The sequence below is a fragment of the Drosophila serrata genome, unplaced genomic scaffold (genome assembly GCF_035046125.1).
Source record: "Drosophila serrata isolate PLE 108 unplaced genomic scaffold, ASM3504612v1 contig_241, whole genome shotgun sequence".
In the NCBI taxonomy this organism is placed as follows: domain Eukaryota; kingdom Metazoa; phylum Arthropoda; class Insecta; order Diptera; family Drosophilidae; genus Drosophila; species Drosophila serrata.
This window is the reverse complement of record NW_028257139.1, coordinates 416,302-431,761: the sequence shown is the minus strand read 5'-3', so window position 1 is coordinate 431,761 and position 15,460 is coordinate 416,302. Positions and strand designations below refer to the sequence as shown.

Genomic DNA, 15,460 nt, shown 5'->3' with positions numbered 1-15,460 from the left:
AACATCTTAAATTATACTAGGGCGTACAATAATGTTGACAAATGTTGCTAGGAACATGTTTCGGAACACCTAAATATGTACAAATGTTGCTAGAAACATGTTGAGAAATATTGGCGAAATTGGAGCTGTATAAATTGAACAGTGCGGAAGGCAGACAATAATGTTTATAAATGTTGAGGGGAATATATGTTTGCATCTATTTGCTCTGTAAACTTTAATATAAAAGTTGCCCAATACAACATATACAGAAACTTTATTGTCTAATAACTTTCCTTTTTATTTAACTATTTTTAAGACTTTAATATTACATAAAGAGTTCTCAAGTTTCTTAAAATCACATTCTAAATTTTCTGTTTGTGTGTTCTTATTTATTTTTGTTGTTAATTTGTTGATCTACATTTAAATATTTTTTAATGGTAAAGAAAATCTTAACTCAAGCTAAATTAATTTTCGAATTCAATTTACATAACTTGATTCACTTTGAGAGCTACATTTTCAAGCATTTCCATCAACTCGGGCGAATGTCTGAGTGGTAGTTAGATCAGTTAACACACAACCAACGGCATAGCGTCGCCTGAACGGCTTCCTGACAAAGTGACAGACTGGCGGATTGGCAGACAGACGGCGACTTCAGTTCCCGTCACGATTCTGTGAACTTCGCAAATGGCCAGACCGAGAGATTTGCCAGACTTCGAGCCACAGACTGAACTCGACTGAGCCCACTGGTGGGCCATATGCAAATTTTAATTTTATACATAGACACATAAAAATAAATTGTTTTTCGTCGACTCTGGAAGCACTTGCCAGCATATGCAGTGCTCTGGCTACAGCAATATATGTAGTATTTATACGTGAGTGTGTGTCCGGGCTACTTGTCATGCAGGCTCTGTGTCCAAAACCCCTCTCTCTCCCTCTTTTTGTCTCATTTTGGAAATTACTACCACAACTTTCTCTACTGCCACTGCAGCATATTGATTTTCTATTTTAAGGGATTAAAACGGAAAATGTTTTACCCGAGATTTTGCATTTTTATTGATTGGCTCTGTGTTGGGAATTGGTCCAGGTCTCTGTTATTGCCACACACGAGAGTGTATTTTGAATGCTACAAAATACACTCTTGGTTTTTCAACTTGTTCTTGTTGAATATGCAAAATAGTTGAAGGCAAGGGAGCAGTGTTTTGTTGGGAAAATATGATTTCATTTCATTTGTGCTGTTATTGTTGGGGAATTCGTCACATTTATTGTTTTTAAAAGTTTACTTGTATTCATGGGAGTTGAGATTTGTTCTTTTACATGTTATCAATAAATTGGGCATTTGTTTCGAAAAAAAAATATATATAGCTTGTCAGCTCAAAGAAATGTCCATTTCCGGTTTAGGTTGAGTAAACCAAGCAAATCCAAGCTTTTGTTCCTAATTTGGGGAATTCTCGCCGCTCCAACGGCAAAAGTTTCAGTTTCCTTTGCCGTTCGATTTGAGAGTTGCTCGGGGCCAAGTTTTTATAGTTTATAGTTTTTTTGGCATAACAAATCAATTTCGTATTAGACTTGGGTCGCCTCTCAATCCTGGCAGGAAATAACTTTCTGTTATTGTTGCCACAAACTATAACAAGGCGCTTAAAATATATAAAAATATTGTTTTCGTTTGTGGGATTGCAACGCATCGAAAATTGAAATGTGGCCGAGGGCAACGGAAATTCCCCGAACGGCCCCCCAAGATGGGAACGAAACGAGCAGCCAGTCGAAGTAATAAAAACTTCTTGAAAGCTCTGCATTAAGAATATAACAAGCTAAAGGTTTTTTGTGTCAACTGTGCAACTTGAACTTGAAATCGAACTGATTGAAAGTTGAGCGAGCATAAAAGGCAAAACGCAAATCAAAGACCTCCAACCCGATACGCAAGCCACATGCGGGCCCGCTCCATAGCCGCTTCCTTGGCTCCTCCGGTGTTTGCCTAATGCAGCTGCCAACATTGTCAACTAAAACTGGATGCTAACAAGCAGAAAATGGCAGCCAACTACTACTGCGACATACCAACTTGAGCTCGTAAAACTGCCGCCCAAGGATAACTTTTTAACAACTTGGGTTCGTGGAAGCCTCCTGCCTAACTAGCAGCCAGGCCAGATTGAGCCCTGACTCGGGCAATTTGATTTTTACGAGGCCGACTAACGAGTTTCAGTTGCAGTTTGCATGGGGAACAAATAAATACAACGTGGCGTATGAAATCTCTATGTAAGGCAATCACCGAAGGGGCCACGTACACCGGGGCGTATGCGTAACGCGGCCCACTCCTAAGTGGCTTTTGGGGGGATCCCACAAATGTGTGGGCTAATCTGCCATCGCTCAGGTGTGTTAATTGCCTCAACTGAATAGCTAGGGTGCTCTGTCATTTACGGAGAAAACTCTTTCATAGCTTTTGACCTTTAGCTTAGCCCATTGATGACCATTAGTAGAACTTTGAACTTAAGTGAATCGAAAAAATTAATGTGGGGATGTAACCTATTTAAAAATAATTACAACAAATTTAGTATGAATACTATATAATAAAATTTAGTTTAAGGCATTTATGACCATTTAGGAACCTTGAACTTAATTTAGCTACAAGAAATTAATAAATTAATGTCCTCAATGTAATCTGTTTCTTATTTTAATTAAAACTCAATTATAATTTAGTATAAATTGAAATTAATCATATTAAGTGCAAGTTTTCACTAAAGAACCTTTATTAAATACATCAAAATATTCTTTTAAAGGTTGATAAGAATACCTATATTATTTTCCAACATGTACATATACTGAAAAATTCTCAAAAAAAAAATTAAGGATATCCCCAAAAGGGGTTAAGACATTCATTAGTTAAAAGACAGCCAATATTTTCGACAACCGACACGTGCCAGTCATTAGTTTGCTGTCTGCGCAGAATTTTGTCGTCTAACTAATTGAAAATATTTATATTCTGCCTTAAAAAACAAAGAGGGGGGAGAAATAATTTTAATGTTCATTTAATTTGTCAAACAAAACAATTTGCATAAATTAGTAGCTTGTATTTCTGCTCTTTGCCGCTTGTAAATTTATTTATAAAGCGAAAGTTTCCCTGTTTCCCTGTTCCGGATCTCCAGATCTGGCTCAAAGTTTGACATTTACATGACACGCGGCAGGGCAGAGTAGGGCTAACCCACGCGAAATATGTCAGGCAAGAGCAAATTTTACTTTGAGTCAATTAGGCGCATAAATTAGAAAAGTCTACCACAAGTTTTAGCCCGCTTTTGCTGCCATGGTTAATGCGATTAGAGGCAGCGGCGAACAATGAACAATTTGCGTATAATTAATGCGCATAGTTGGCATTTTTATGATGCCTGGCGACGTCATTCCTTCGCTTTAAAGGCAAAAGACGTCTCGTCGTCCTTCGTCAGTGAGAGGGAGAAAAATAGCTCCACTGACTTACTTGGCGGCGGCGTCGGAAATGGTTGTGTTTATACTATGTGTATCTCGTGGATTTGCTTGGCCGCCAGCCAAGTGCCTGCCTCAGACAGGCCAACACTTTTCTTCATTGTTTGGCCTGGCAGCAGCAACAACTAAAGTTGAGTTGAATGAATAGAAAAAGGAAAAGCCAAATGGAAAACAAACTGTGAATAAGAAGTTCCCCAACGAATACATTTTGACGCGCCTGGGCCGCAATGCAGTTGGTGTCATTTCCACTTCCTAACCAAAAATGAACTTGGCGATGGAGGCAAAAGGTTAGACACTGAAGTCAAGAGGTCATGTCAAGTTTTTGTCAATTTTGAGGGAGAAACTATCGGTTTTCCAGACTTTGTTCTATTTTTTAAATTTATTGATATTTTTATCACGTCAAGTTTTGGTCAATTTGGGGGGAAAAACTATCAGTTTTCCAGACTTTGTTGTATTATTTATAATTCCCACTAAAAGTACGGTAATAATACTTATAATATTGCTGTTGTAGAGCAACATATATACATCCTTCTTTTACAAATATTTGTTATGAATACAACTTTATGTAATTATTTAGCTCTATAAAGTTTGAAACGCCAAAAAGTTTTGCCAAAACTTGAAAGTAATTATTTACATGCGGCCGATTATAAAGGAAATTGTTTAAATTGCAATTATTTTTTGTTGAAGGGTTTATATAAAAAGTGCTTTTAACCCATATTGTAGACAAATGTCCAAAATTATTACAAAAAACTGTTTTCTTTATTTGATAAAAAATATATTAAAGTTCAAGCTTTTATAAACCATAAAGTTAAAGGTTTTTTAATCATTATATTTTATGCAAAAGTCTAGAATTTGTACAGAAATTGTTTAATTGATTAGTTCATAATTCTGTTTAAGATAGTTATTATTCCTATAAAATTAAAAAGAGGCGTTATAGAAATCATATGGGTCTTTAAAACCTTTAAAAGGAGAGTCTTTAGGTATGCAATGCATTTTTTAAACTGACTAAATGCAAATGAATAAATATTTATTGTTATTGAGCAAAGCTCAAAAACCAATCACAAGACTCTAGAATTGACTTAAATTTAATGTTGATTTTCTAATATTTTCTTAATAATATCTTTAAATGACAGTAATTTCCCCTAATGTCCTCATTTAAAGCAAACACCAAACCCAATCGAAGTCCTTACAATGGCATAGCTCAGCGGCGAGTCATTCGGTAGTCCGTCTCGGTCTCAGTCCCTTCCCTCGAAGTGCTTCGAGTATGACTTGCAAATGCAGGCGCTAACCAGTGGAAAGATTTGCATATTCCCATTTAGAGTCGAGGCCATTACGTGCTCCTACACTCCTACCCCCGGAACCTCGATCCCAGCTTCATCCCTTCATTCCAACAGATGACGACGAGGCTTGGGCAATTTTAGAGCTCCACGTAGCAGGGCCTAAATTATCTCCTGTTGCGGAGTCGCTGCTGGCTGTCTGGTTGAGTCCGGCCATTTGTGAGTCTGTGGCCACATTGCGTATACGCCCGCTAGTCCCTCGTTAATTGCAATGTTTGTCATTTGCCTGTCAATTTGCATTTAAATTACAAAATTTAAACGCTCGTTTTTTTTTTTTGTTTTGTTTTGTAGCCATCGCAGGAACTTTACGACTGCCAAGATATGGAGTGCGAGGAGCTGCAAAGTGTCTAGGTGGAAAACGAGGCATTTGTCATGATGTCCTGATGCCTGTCCCATGGAGAGTCACTTAGACGTATGCCATGGATGCCATGAGCCCGCTTAACCCAATCTTTTGTTTATGTGGATTCTCAATGAGGCACGGCCATGGCCGCGTAACGTTTTCGGGCTAATTTTGTTGCAAATTGCTCGGCTGTAAAAAATTGTGACGCGGCGGCACTGAGCTCTCACAACTCGGCGAAATTGCCGTGTACTGCGAAACTGTGAGCTGCAAACTGGCAACTGCCAACTGCCGACTGACCTCGAACTTTGCTCTCTGACGCGCGGGATGTTTGCCATTTAATTAAAGCGACTCCCAGCCAAGCGCCACCCAGCGCTCGTCCTTAGTCCTGTGCGTGTTGACCTTATTATGTTGACTTTGTGTGTGCAGTGCATAAACTGTGATAAAAATCGCATATTCCACGCGGCATTGCCCGCCCTGCCTCCATCCTTCCTTCCTGCTAGATGAACGTGCCACTCCCCCCCATCCTTTTTTTAAATGTCTATAATTTATGTTGGCCGTTAAACTCGCTGGCTGACTTCAGCCTTCCTGCTCCGGGTTTGACTTTAGCTTTAGCTTTTGCCTCTGCTCTGGCTTTGGCTTTAGCTTTTGACTTTGGCTTTGCTTTTTCCGCGCTGGTTACAACAATTTGATGGCATATAATTATTAGTTCGTATAATTTATGGCTTCATTTTGGCTCACAAAGTTGTGAGCTGCCTTGCGCCTTGTGCCTTGCCTTGTGTCTTGTGCATTTCAAGTTGAGTTTATTGGGGCTTGGGATCGGGCCCGGCTGATTTATAACTAATTTTGCTGACATTTTTATGAGGCATCGAGAGTGCAGCTGCAAGTGATTTTAATCAGTTCAAGCAATATGCAAAAATATGAAAAGAAATTTGCTTTTGCCCGTCAAAGGGAAATCGAATTTCGCTTCATCAAAGTTAAGGAAGAAGGAACATAAACATGACGATAAATGCAAATAAATTGGGGGAAGTTTATAGAAAGTTCTACTTTCGTTACTTTGTGATTACTCTTGCATTTATGTGCTGTTGGTTATTATGTAGAATTATTTAAGGGATTTATCTTAACCATAATGGGATATGATAAATAATGCATTCTGTATTTAATTAATATTAGTTAATGCAATTGTAACTTGGAATTAAGGGTTCAGAAAGGCTTACTAGAGAGACTAAGGACATACTCGACTTCTGGGCTTTGAATATTGTTTGTAAGTAATAATTTCCAAGTACAAATTTATCTGTAATTAAACATATTTAAACATATTATTCAAGCGAATGTAGTTTTAGCAAATTTGTCAGGAAATGCCTGAACCCAATTTGTTAAAAAAGTCACTTCAACTTAAAAATATTTTCAGTATTTCCTTTTTAAGGTATAATATAATTAGATTACCATGGTTATAACATTTCTAAACCCAAAATTTGTTAGCTCTACTGTTCCTTAAGTTCTGTTGATGACAAATTTTAGGACGTTAACCACCGTTGCCGCAGTTTCTGTTTGTGGTTGCAGCCGCCGTTGGCTTAAGGGTATCCTCGACAAAGGGTTTTTGGGACGAGATGAAGGACCTTAAGTGAGTGGTTTTTGGCGAGCATGTGAGCATGTATGTGGGGCAATCAAACGCAAGAATGCTGCTAACCACTCATTAAGGGGATTCGAGGAGGTGGCTCATGCGAGGCAAATTGTAGAGTCGATATTTTCTTTCTTTCTCGAAGCAACCTGCAACATGCGATGGCGATGGCGAACTTTGAACTGTCACCGAATGCTTTCCCCACATTCTTGGGGTGTTTTTGTGTATTCCCTTCAGTTTATTTTTATTTATTATTTTTTGTTCTTTTGCACGTTGAACTTTGAAGGCGTCGAAAAGGCCTAATTATCTTAATTAATGAGAGCCAAAGCGAATTTCGTGGAAGACAAATGTGCCAGGCTGTCGGGCGATGGGTGGGTTCGGGGGTTTGGGTGGTGGTTTGAGGTGGCCCGGTGGCTTTTGTGGACCTGCCGCGCTGCCTGGCGGCATTCACTCAACGGTGCAAGGACGTTCTGTGGGTGCCATTTTAATTGTCTCTCTGCCCGCCAACCGCTACGCTCCGCACCGTCTTTCTGTCTGCCCAACTGTCTGCCTTTGTATATTCCCTTGTTGTGTGTGTGTGTGTGTGATTTTCATTAATTTTACTTCGTTTTTACCATTTGCAAGCGTCGGTGGCTGCGGCCGATTTTGGTTTATGGCCTCGCTACCCGCTCAGCGCTTTTCCTGCCGCTTTTCCGCGCTCACCCGCTGCTGTCCTACCATTTTTCCCCAGCTCGTTTTCGCCTGCTGTCTGTGTGCGGTTTTTGGGTTCGCCGCAAAACGACGCAGGAAAAAGGCTCTGGCAAATGCCCGGCAGGCAATAAGTGGAAAAGCGTGCTAGGTGCCAAGGAAGAAGCGAGGGGGGAGAAGAAGTACACGAAGGAAATGGTAGCTGGGAAAACAATAATAATGAGGCGCCATACAAACACACGCTGCAACACTTTGGCCAAACAAATTGTTAAATGCCATTCCTAAAGCGGCGAGTTCTATGCCATGTGGAATCCATGTGAGGCTGTCCGCCGATGTGAGGGATAACCCACACAAATCTAGGCGTCTCTTGTGGCTTGTGGATGGTGATTTACAGTCCTCTATTTTGGCTGAAAAATGCACGGAAAGGGGAGTGATTAACGAGTGTGGAACACATGTGGCACAAAGAAGGAGCGAAGTATGTTTTCAAGGTTCATATGCAAATTTCCAGGTGATATCCTGCCTCAAAAATGGCAAATTAATTTGATGTTAAGCCAAAGTGTTTTTTTTTATATTGAATTCATGAATATTCATGCATACTGTGTGTGGAATTCAAGTGTGAATAAGAGCCATAATGTTTATTTTTGTAAAAGATAAGGTTTTAATTTAGATTTATTTATTTATGGGGTGAAATCTCTGCAACTTAAATTCTTAATAGCATATGAAATGTTTTGTTTTATCTGACTTTTATTTATAATTTTTTTGGTCTTATGTTTTTCCTCTGCCTTTATGACAGTCAACCAGTTGGATTACTGAAAAATTCATGCATTGATGAAATGATTGATGAGGGCGGAAGCCAAGTGTGGATTTCATGTCGACGTTGATAGTTTTTTTTGTTTATTTTGATGGCGGGCACAATAAATGGAAATTCCCTCGGGCTGCACGTGCGGGTATTTAAGTGTGTGTGGATTGCAAGTTTGTAACTTGTCAGAATGCTTCTAATATTAGGGAAATTTTAAATCCGTGATTCCCTCTCTCCGTGTTCCATAACCAAAGCGTTTCGTTCTGAAAACTGCGCAAGTTCCTTCCCACTGGAAAGTCTCTCTAAGGAGAGAGTTAAACCGAGATTGAGAGAGAGAGAGAGTGAAAAGAGAGAGCTTTCCTTTTGTGGATCGCATTGGAACTAGCACAAGACGCCTGCCATTTTCCCCCCCAATTGTACTTGGCCAACTCTTTTGTTGTTGGCCATCCCTACTCCTGGGACAAACCCAGAGTCGGCTCCTTCGGCTCGTCTGAGTGACCTGCAATGCCTGCGTCAAGTGCCGATTGACAACTGACAACTGACAGCAGAGCCAGCCGCCCATAGAATGGGGTTGAGCCGGCTTTAATACTTTTATATCCGCGTTGGGAGCGGAAATGATATTTTCCCACAAGCAGAAACGGGCATTATCAGGACATTTCAGTCCTAAATTTATAATATGCCTCAAGTATATGGATATTGTGCATATATGGCTGCGTTAAAACATAAAACTTTACTATGGTATAACCAATATTTTCCATTTAAATAAAAGGGTTATTCCATTAAATTTAAACGGGTTGCTGTTGCGGTTGGCAAAGAATTATTCTAGTATCTACAATGAAAAATGTTCTTCATTTGTGGCATGCAGTAATTTCACTATATTTCATTCATAAACACAAAGTTAGCTACAAATAATAATTGAAAATACGTTTGTTACACATTGAACAGTAGTTGAATTCGGTTAAATATTAATACATTGTTTCCTTGACATTTCGTATTACGATTTCGTTAGCAATTCAGTTCATCATCGTGGTCTGTCTTTTGTGGGTGACTTTGGGTGGTTTTCTGCTTCCACTCCATTAGGCAGCGGTGGACTGTTGCTGCTCCTGGGTGGTGCTGGTGGAGGCAACGGCTGACGATTCTGGTGCCTTCTCATTAATCGCCAGCCAGGGACATCTTTTCTGCAACTCCATGCGGTATCTGGGATGACTTATGGCATAGACAAAGGGATCGATACAGGCCACCATTTTGCAGGCGCACGCTGGAATCATTGTGGCTCCGGGAGTTAGGAGACTCTTGTCTCCAAAGGCACCAATTAGGGACATCACTCCGTAGGGAGTCCAGGAACAGAAGAATAGGAAGCAGATCGTGATGGCCGCCTTGGCTATCCTAATCTCTGCCGTCTCCTTGCTCTTGTCCACATTCGAGCGCAGCGAATCCACGTTCATCTTCTTGGCCTGATCCCGCAAGGCCTTCTCGTGGCTAAATACATGACCCACAATCTGGGAGTAGTAGTAGGTGATCATTGTGGTGGGGCAGACGAAGCTGAAGAAGAAAATGCAGCCCACAAAGAGGCGTGTATCGAAGTTATCGGTCAGGTAGTCAAAGGTGCAGGAGGTTAAGTAGCCTTCGGGCACAAAGCGACCCCATGTTTCCGTGTAACAAGCCACCACCCATGGGGTGGCGTACATATAGATGAAGATAATCATGGCGATGGCCTTGCCATGGGTCATCTTACCCTCCATGGGTCGGGTGATCACATTGAAGCGGTCGTAGGCTATAAAGGCATTCGTGGCACCCGCTGCAATTCCTGTATAAGAGCCAATGATGCCAAAGATCTGGCAACCCAGGTGCCCCAAAGCATAGCCCTGGTGGAAACTATTGTAGATGAAGATTGGCGTCTTGATCATCATCATGAAGTCGCAAAAAGCCAGATTGATCACCAGGATGTTTGAGGGAGTACGCAGTGACTTGGCCGCCGAGAAGACCCAAATGACCAACCCATTGCCCAGCATCGACATAAGCGTGAAGAATATGTAGAGAGTGCCTAGCAGGTAGTTCATCGACTCGGGCGGCTCAGGGTACGTCAGCCAGTGCTCCGGTATGTGACGCAGCTCCTCCGGCGGAACGTTCCAGCCCAGCAGGCGCGACTCCGCGGACAGACGCGGCTCCGGCCGCAGCACGGTGGACACGTTGCCGAACAGACTGGCGGACACGTTATCGGACTCCATGCTCCGGTCTTTGGGCCAAGACGAAATCACTGCCGGCATGGTTTCTAGCTTTTATACGGCCCACTAGCCACTCGGAATTGGATTAGCAATGCACCGGCGGGGATTAACCGGTGGGGATTGGTCTAATCCGTTGCTGACATTTTTGCTGGCACTGCAGTTGCATTGATTCCTTGTATGTTTTTTCTGGTTTTTGCACTGCTAAAGGTCAGTGTTGTGGCCTTTTTTGTTTTGGGGGCACAAACCGAGTGAGTGCTTAGGTAATTAGTATTAGGGCTGTTAGGTTTAGGTGATTTCCATATTCAATTTATTATTATAATAGATAGAGACCACTTTACCTTAAAGTGCTTCTTCAATTTTAAATTGTTTTCAAAATTCCGCAACATTTTTGACAGCGATTTCCTTTAAACTTGAACTAGAAGAGAGTCTGCCATATGGAACGAAATTTGGTCCCATAAGCGAGTGCAGCTCAGTCGAGCGTGAACGGAACTTTGGTGCCGCCGAGGTACATTTTCTAAATTGCTTTCCCCAAAAGTATGCTTGAAAAAGTTTTGTACGCTATCCTATCTGATCTGCACATACATATATCGCCTGTATGTATGTATATATATTCCCAGTTTGGCGGAGGGGGCGCCATAATCAAAGTGTAGCAATTGGGCTGGGGCCACGCCTACTTATTAACTCATAAAACAAAAAGTGTAGCATACTTTGGCGCGCGTCCCAAGGCGACACACATACACATCTAAAGCTGTAGCCACAGCCATATTCGAAGCCACAGCCAGGACGAAATGTGTGTGTGTGTAATTATATGTGTGTGAGCAGCAACAATTTAGGTCATAAATCATATGGAAAAAGTACACAAAGGCATGCAAATATTCCCCAATTCCCCGTCAAGCCGACAATCACACATACACACATCCATACGTACTTGTGTGTGTGTGGCTGTGTGTGGTTGTGGGAGGAGCTGAAAGGAGGTTGGGGATCATACGTGTGCATATGCTAAAAGTATGTGCAAAGATTGATTTCCCTTTGTTTGCCTTTTAGTGTGTGAATGTGTTCTCCTCTGTATTCACCTCAATTCCGCAGGCCTACGCGATGCCATGCCATAGCCCCAACCCTCAAAACCCGTCAGCCCTAAGCCCCCAAGTACCCATCCCTCTCGCAGAACACCCCAAGAAGAGCAACCCATCCACCCCCCGAGGTGCGCTACGTACATCAACTACATACATCGCCATGGGTGGTAATATTATATGCTGAATGAGTTGCCTGTTGAAATAATATGCTATATTCACTTGATTTCGATTCTTGCCTCTGCCTTTTGCCTTCCGCTACATTTTTTGTATGCCCTTTGATAGGGAATTATTCTGGGGATTAAATATTTGTAGCTTAAATTCGTAAAAATACAATAATAAAAGTATAATTTGAGATACATAATTGCTTCATTTTGTATTACCTATTAATATATGCATATTAGTTAGTTATATATTAATAATAATATAGTAATATAGCACTTATCATTCATAATATTAATTAACCTTTTATAGAATTAATATATTTAATATAAAATATCATTTTTAATTCAACATTTTATATCTTTATATCTCCATTTAGGAATATAAGATTGTTTCCTAAAGGGCACTATATTCTTCGGTGTCCGAATGTAACCTTATTTTTAGCCATTTGCATTGTTTTCGTTTTTGGTGGCAAGGTGAATGACTCTGTGGGGACTTTGGTTGCCAGTGAGAGAGAGGAGAGAGGTAGTACGAATCTAGTGTGGATTTCCATGTAATTAAGGACAGCTGTCGGCGGGCCACAATTCCCTGGTGTCAGGGAGTCTCCTCCACTGAACGGAGGAGCTCCACTGCTGCTCCCACTACCAGCTTGGTTAGTGTAGAGCATAAATGGAACATGTGCTCTCTTAGTGGAGCAAAAGGTGGAGCTGCCATTTCCACTTTGTCAATTGTGTCGCAGGCACTGATTAAATGATTTCATTAAGCGATTTGCTGCCAATGCCGACAGCGCCAATTAATGAAAAGCGGAAATAGTAATTGAAGTTGATAAAAAAAATGGTTAAGAACTGTAAGTGTAATTGCACAAGTGAAGCATGAAACTATTTTTAATTTTTACTTATTTTATTTTCATCATTTCGTTCTAGGATTCCTAGAAATACTTTTTTTAGCCATCTTTTTTCAATAAATTTTTTAAACGAGGTGGAAAATTCTATTTTATATTATATTTCCTTTTATATTACACCTCTCAATTTTGACAATATCCTTAAATTTAAGTATTATTTTTAATCACACAAGATTTTCTTCTTTAAATAAAATCAATATTTTAACATTTAATTCCATTTGTAATAATGTTTTTTAAACCTCTTATGCATAATATTTAACAAAATATAAATACTGTCTCTTAGTGCACTCTGGATAAAATCCTGCATACCAGATTGGCAAAAGGATTGGGTTTGCCTTGAATTGCGGTCAACCATAAATCCATTTCTGCTAAATGTGAAAGATTTGTGAAATTTTTAGCATTTATTGCTGGCTATTCATTAATTGGTTTAAGATATACAACGACAAGGACATGGACAACGCTAACGGGCAGCAGCTGCTGTGCGAACACAAACCAATTTGCAGTTTGTAATGAAAAATTTTGGGCAAATCTGAGAGAATATTTGAATATTTATTTGCATTACCACCTGCCCCAATTGCACCGCACTTGCATACCAAACCTCCCCTTGCACTAGACAATTCCTCACATTACTCATACGTGGCGTTGTGCAAAGTCTAGTGTATTCGAAGGCGTTTACTTGTGTTTGTGGCTGTCTGCAGTGTTCAGTCTGCACTAAATGTGGCCCATATGTGGCTCCAAGGACCTCCAGCTATGGCACGGTAATTGATTATCAAATTCAGCGTTGCATTTTGCCAGTGCCGCCGCCATTCCATGGCTCCAGGCCATAAACGGGGTGCTAAGGGGGTGAAATGTAGCATCGCAGCATTGGCCACAAAGTCCGTTTGCTGCTCCTGCTTCCTGTTCCTCGATTACTTTTCGCATTCACTTTTTTTTTCTTCTTCTCGTTGGCATAAAAAACTTTGCTAGCTGCTTTTCTTTTTTTTTTTTGTTTTGGCATGCTAAAAATGGGCTCAGGGGATGCGTGTGTGTAGCATGAGTGTGTGTGAATCTGCTGGAGTAGCGAGCATATTTTTAATGTGCAAAAATCTGTGAAATTTGTGCTATGTCGCTTTGATTGCAGTTTGGTGAACATATTTTATTGTACGTATGTGTATGTGTCATGTAAAAGAGTGAAAGAAATGAATTCACTTTGGAAAAGCTTATGTGCGCCAAATGGAAAAACTTTTTACAACTACTTCTGGCATTAGAAAATCTATTAAACAGCTAAGCAGTTACAAAAAAATATAGCATTTTGGGTGGTTTAGTTATTAATTTTTGATTGGAAAAGTTATGGGGTGCTTGTTTTAGTAGGGTAATATCCGCTCGGAATACTTAAATTAAAAAAAGGTGGCGGCTTTCATACTGAATTAAAGAAAACAGTTGAAACAAATTTATAGCATAATAATATATAGTATAAAAAATATTTAAATGTAGTCTTTGTCACTTTAGAAATTGCAAATACTTTTTAATCTACCCACAACCTTGTCAAAACTGTCGTAATTAAAATGACATTGCCATTAAACTTGTCTCTCGCTTTGGGTAATTTCAACAACATAAATTCCTAGCCATTTTAAATTCTGTTATTTTCCCTATACAAATCAATTACTTGCTTTAATCACTAAATATTTATTATGTATTTAATGACTACCAATGATACTATGACTGTTTTGTGAGCATTTAATATTGCTGCAATGTCAATTCGATTAGCATGATATCTAGACACTTTCAATCAATAATTATCCGGCAGTTAGTTGATATTCAATTTTGACCCTCAACCCGTTTTCCCAATAATAACTTTTTCCGTGTGGATGGTGGAACCTCCCTTCCGGCCCGGCTAATACAAATACAAAGCCATTAAGGCATCTATTATTCAGCCACCGACCTAGAGGGCAACAAAAAAATGCATGGAAACCCGTTATTGTTATCAATTCTAATTAATTAAAATGAAATTTGGCTGCGGCACCAAATTGAACATTTTTGCAATCAATTGAAATTCAATTAAAATACGTTGCCAGCTACTATATAGCCATTGTATTCAGCCTACCAAAACCAAATCCAAAAAAGGGTTTCGTTAGACCCAACTGAATATATAAGCGAACATACAAACATTATACCCCGATATATAGGTATTTATATATATATTTGTGGCAGCCATTAGGCAGGGCACCAATACAGTAAAATGAAGCAAAACGAAATCCATTTAGTTCAATTAAATTTATTCATCAATTAAAAACAAAACCTAAGCAACGAGCACGGCAACAAAATGGACCGCATAAAAAGCGAATTTCAAATTGATTGCTAACAACGGAAACGGAAATGCGAGCACGCCATTAGGGCGTGCCTCTAGCCAAAAATTTCCACTACCACAAGTCCCTAAGCATAATAAACTTGGTTATGCCGCAAATTATTCAAGCGAAACGCTTGACTGCACCACTTCTTCGACCGAGAAGTCGAGTCCTCCGGCCACTCACAGTTCCAGTGACCTTGGGCGCAACTGTACGCAGCGCCAAGGACACATCCACCCCACATTCGGCCATGTGGCCATCAACTGCATGATTGTGTTCATCAATTAGTTATAAATCACACGCCTTTGGGCATGGCTTTCGTTTCGGACAAGTGGACCCATCAAAGGCGATGTGGCTCGCTGAAATTGAAATTCCACCATAGTTGTTTTTCGGTTGCTACAGTGCTGAGCGAAAGTATTACACCAGAAAGCAATCTAATTGGAAAAATAAATTTGGAAATTAATAAATCTTTTAAAACATTTAATTTTTTATGAAATATAATAGTTTTAATAAAAGTTTAATCTTTAAAGCTGGCAATGTAAGCGAGTAT

At 40.0% G+C, this 15,460-nt stretch overlaps 1 protein-coding gene and 1 long non-coding RNA gene across 2 annotated transcripts in view; one reads left to right on the top strand and one right to left on the bottom strand.

Moving 5' to 3' along the window:
- Nucleotides 1-15,460, top strand: part of LOC147643868 (uncharacterized) — a 31,504-nt gene that overhangs the window by 12,144 nt on the left and 3,900 nt on the right. The gene's annotated exons all lie outside the window — the stretch shown is intronic.
- Rh3 (Rhodopsin 3) lies at nucleotides 9,080-11,039 on the bottom strand. The gene has a single exon (XM_020957598.2). It carries the CDS (start codon nucleotides 10,493-10,495, stop codon nucleotides 9,305-9,307), a length of 1,191 nt encoding a protein of 396 aa, XP_020813257.2. The 5' UTR covers nucleotides 10,496-11,039; the 3' UTR covers nucleotides 9,080-9,304.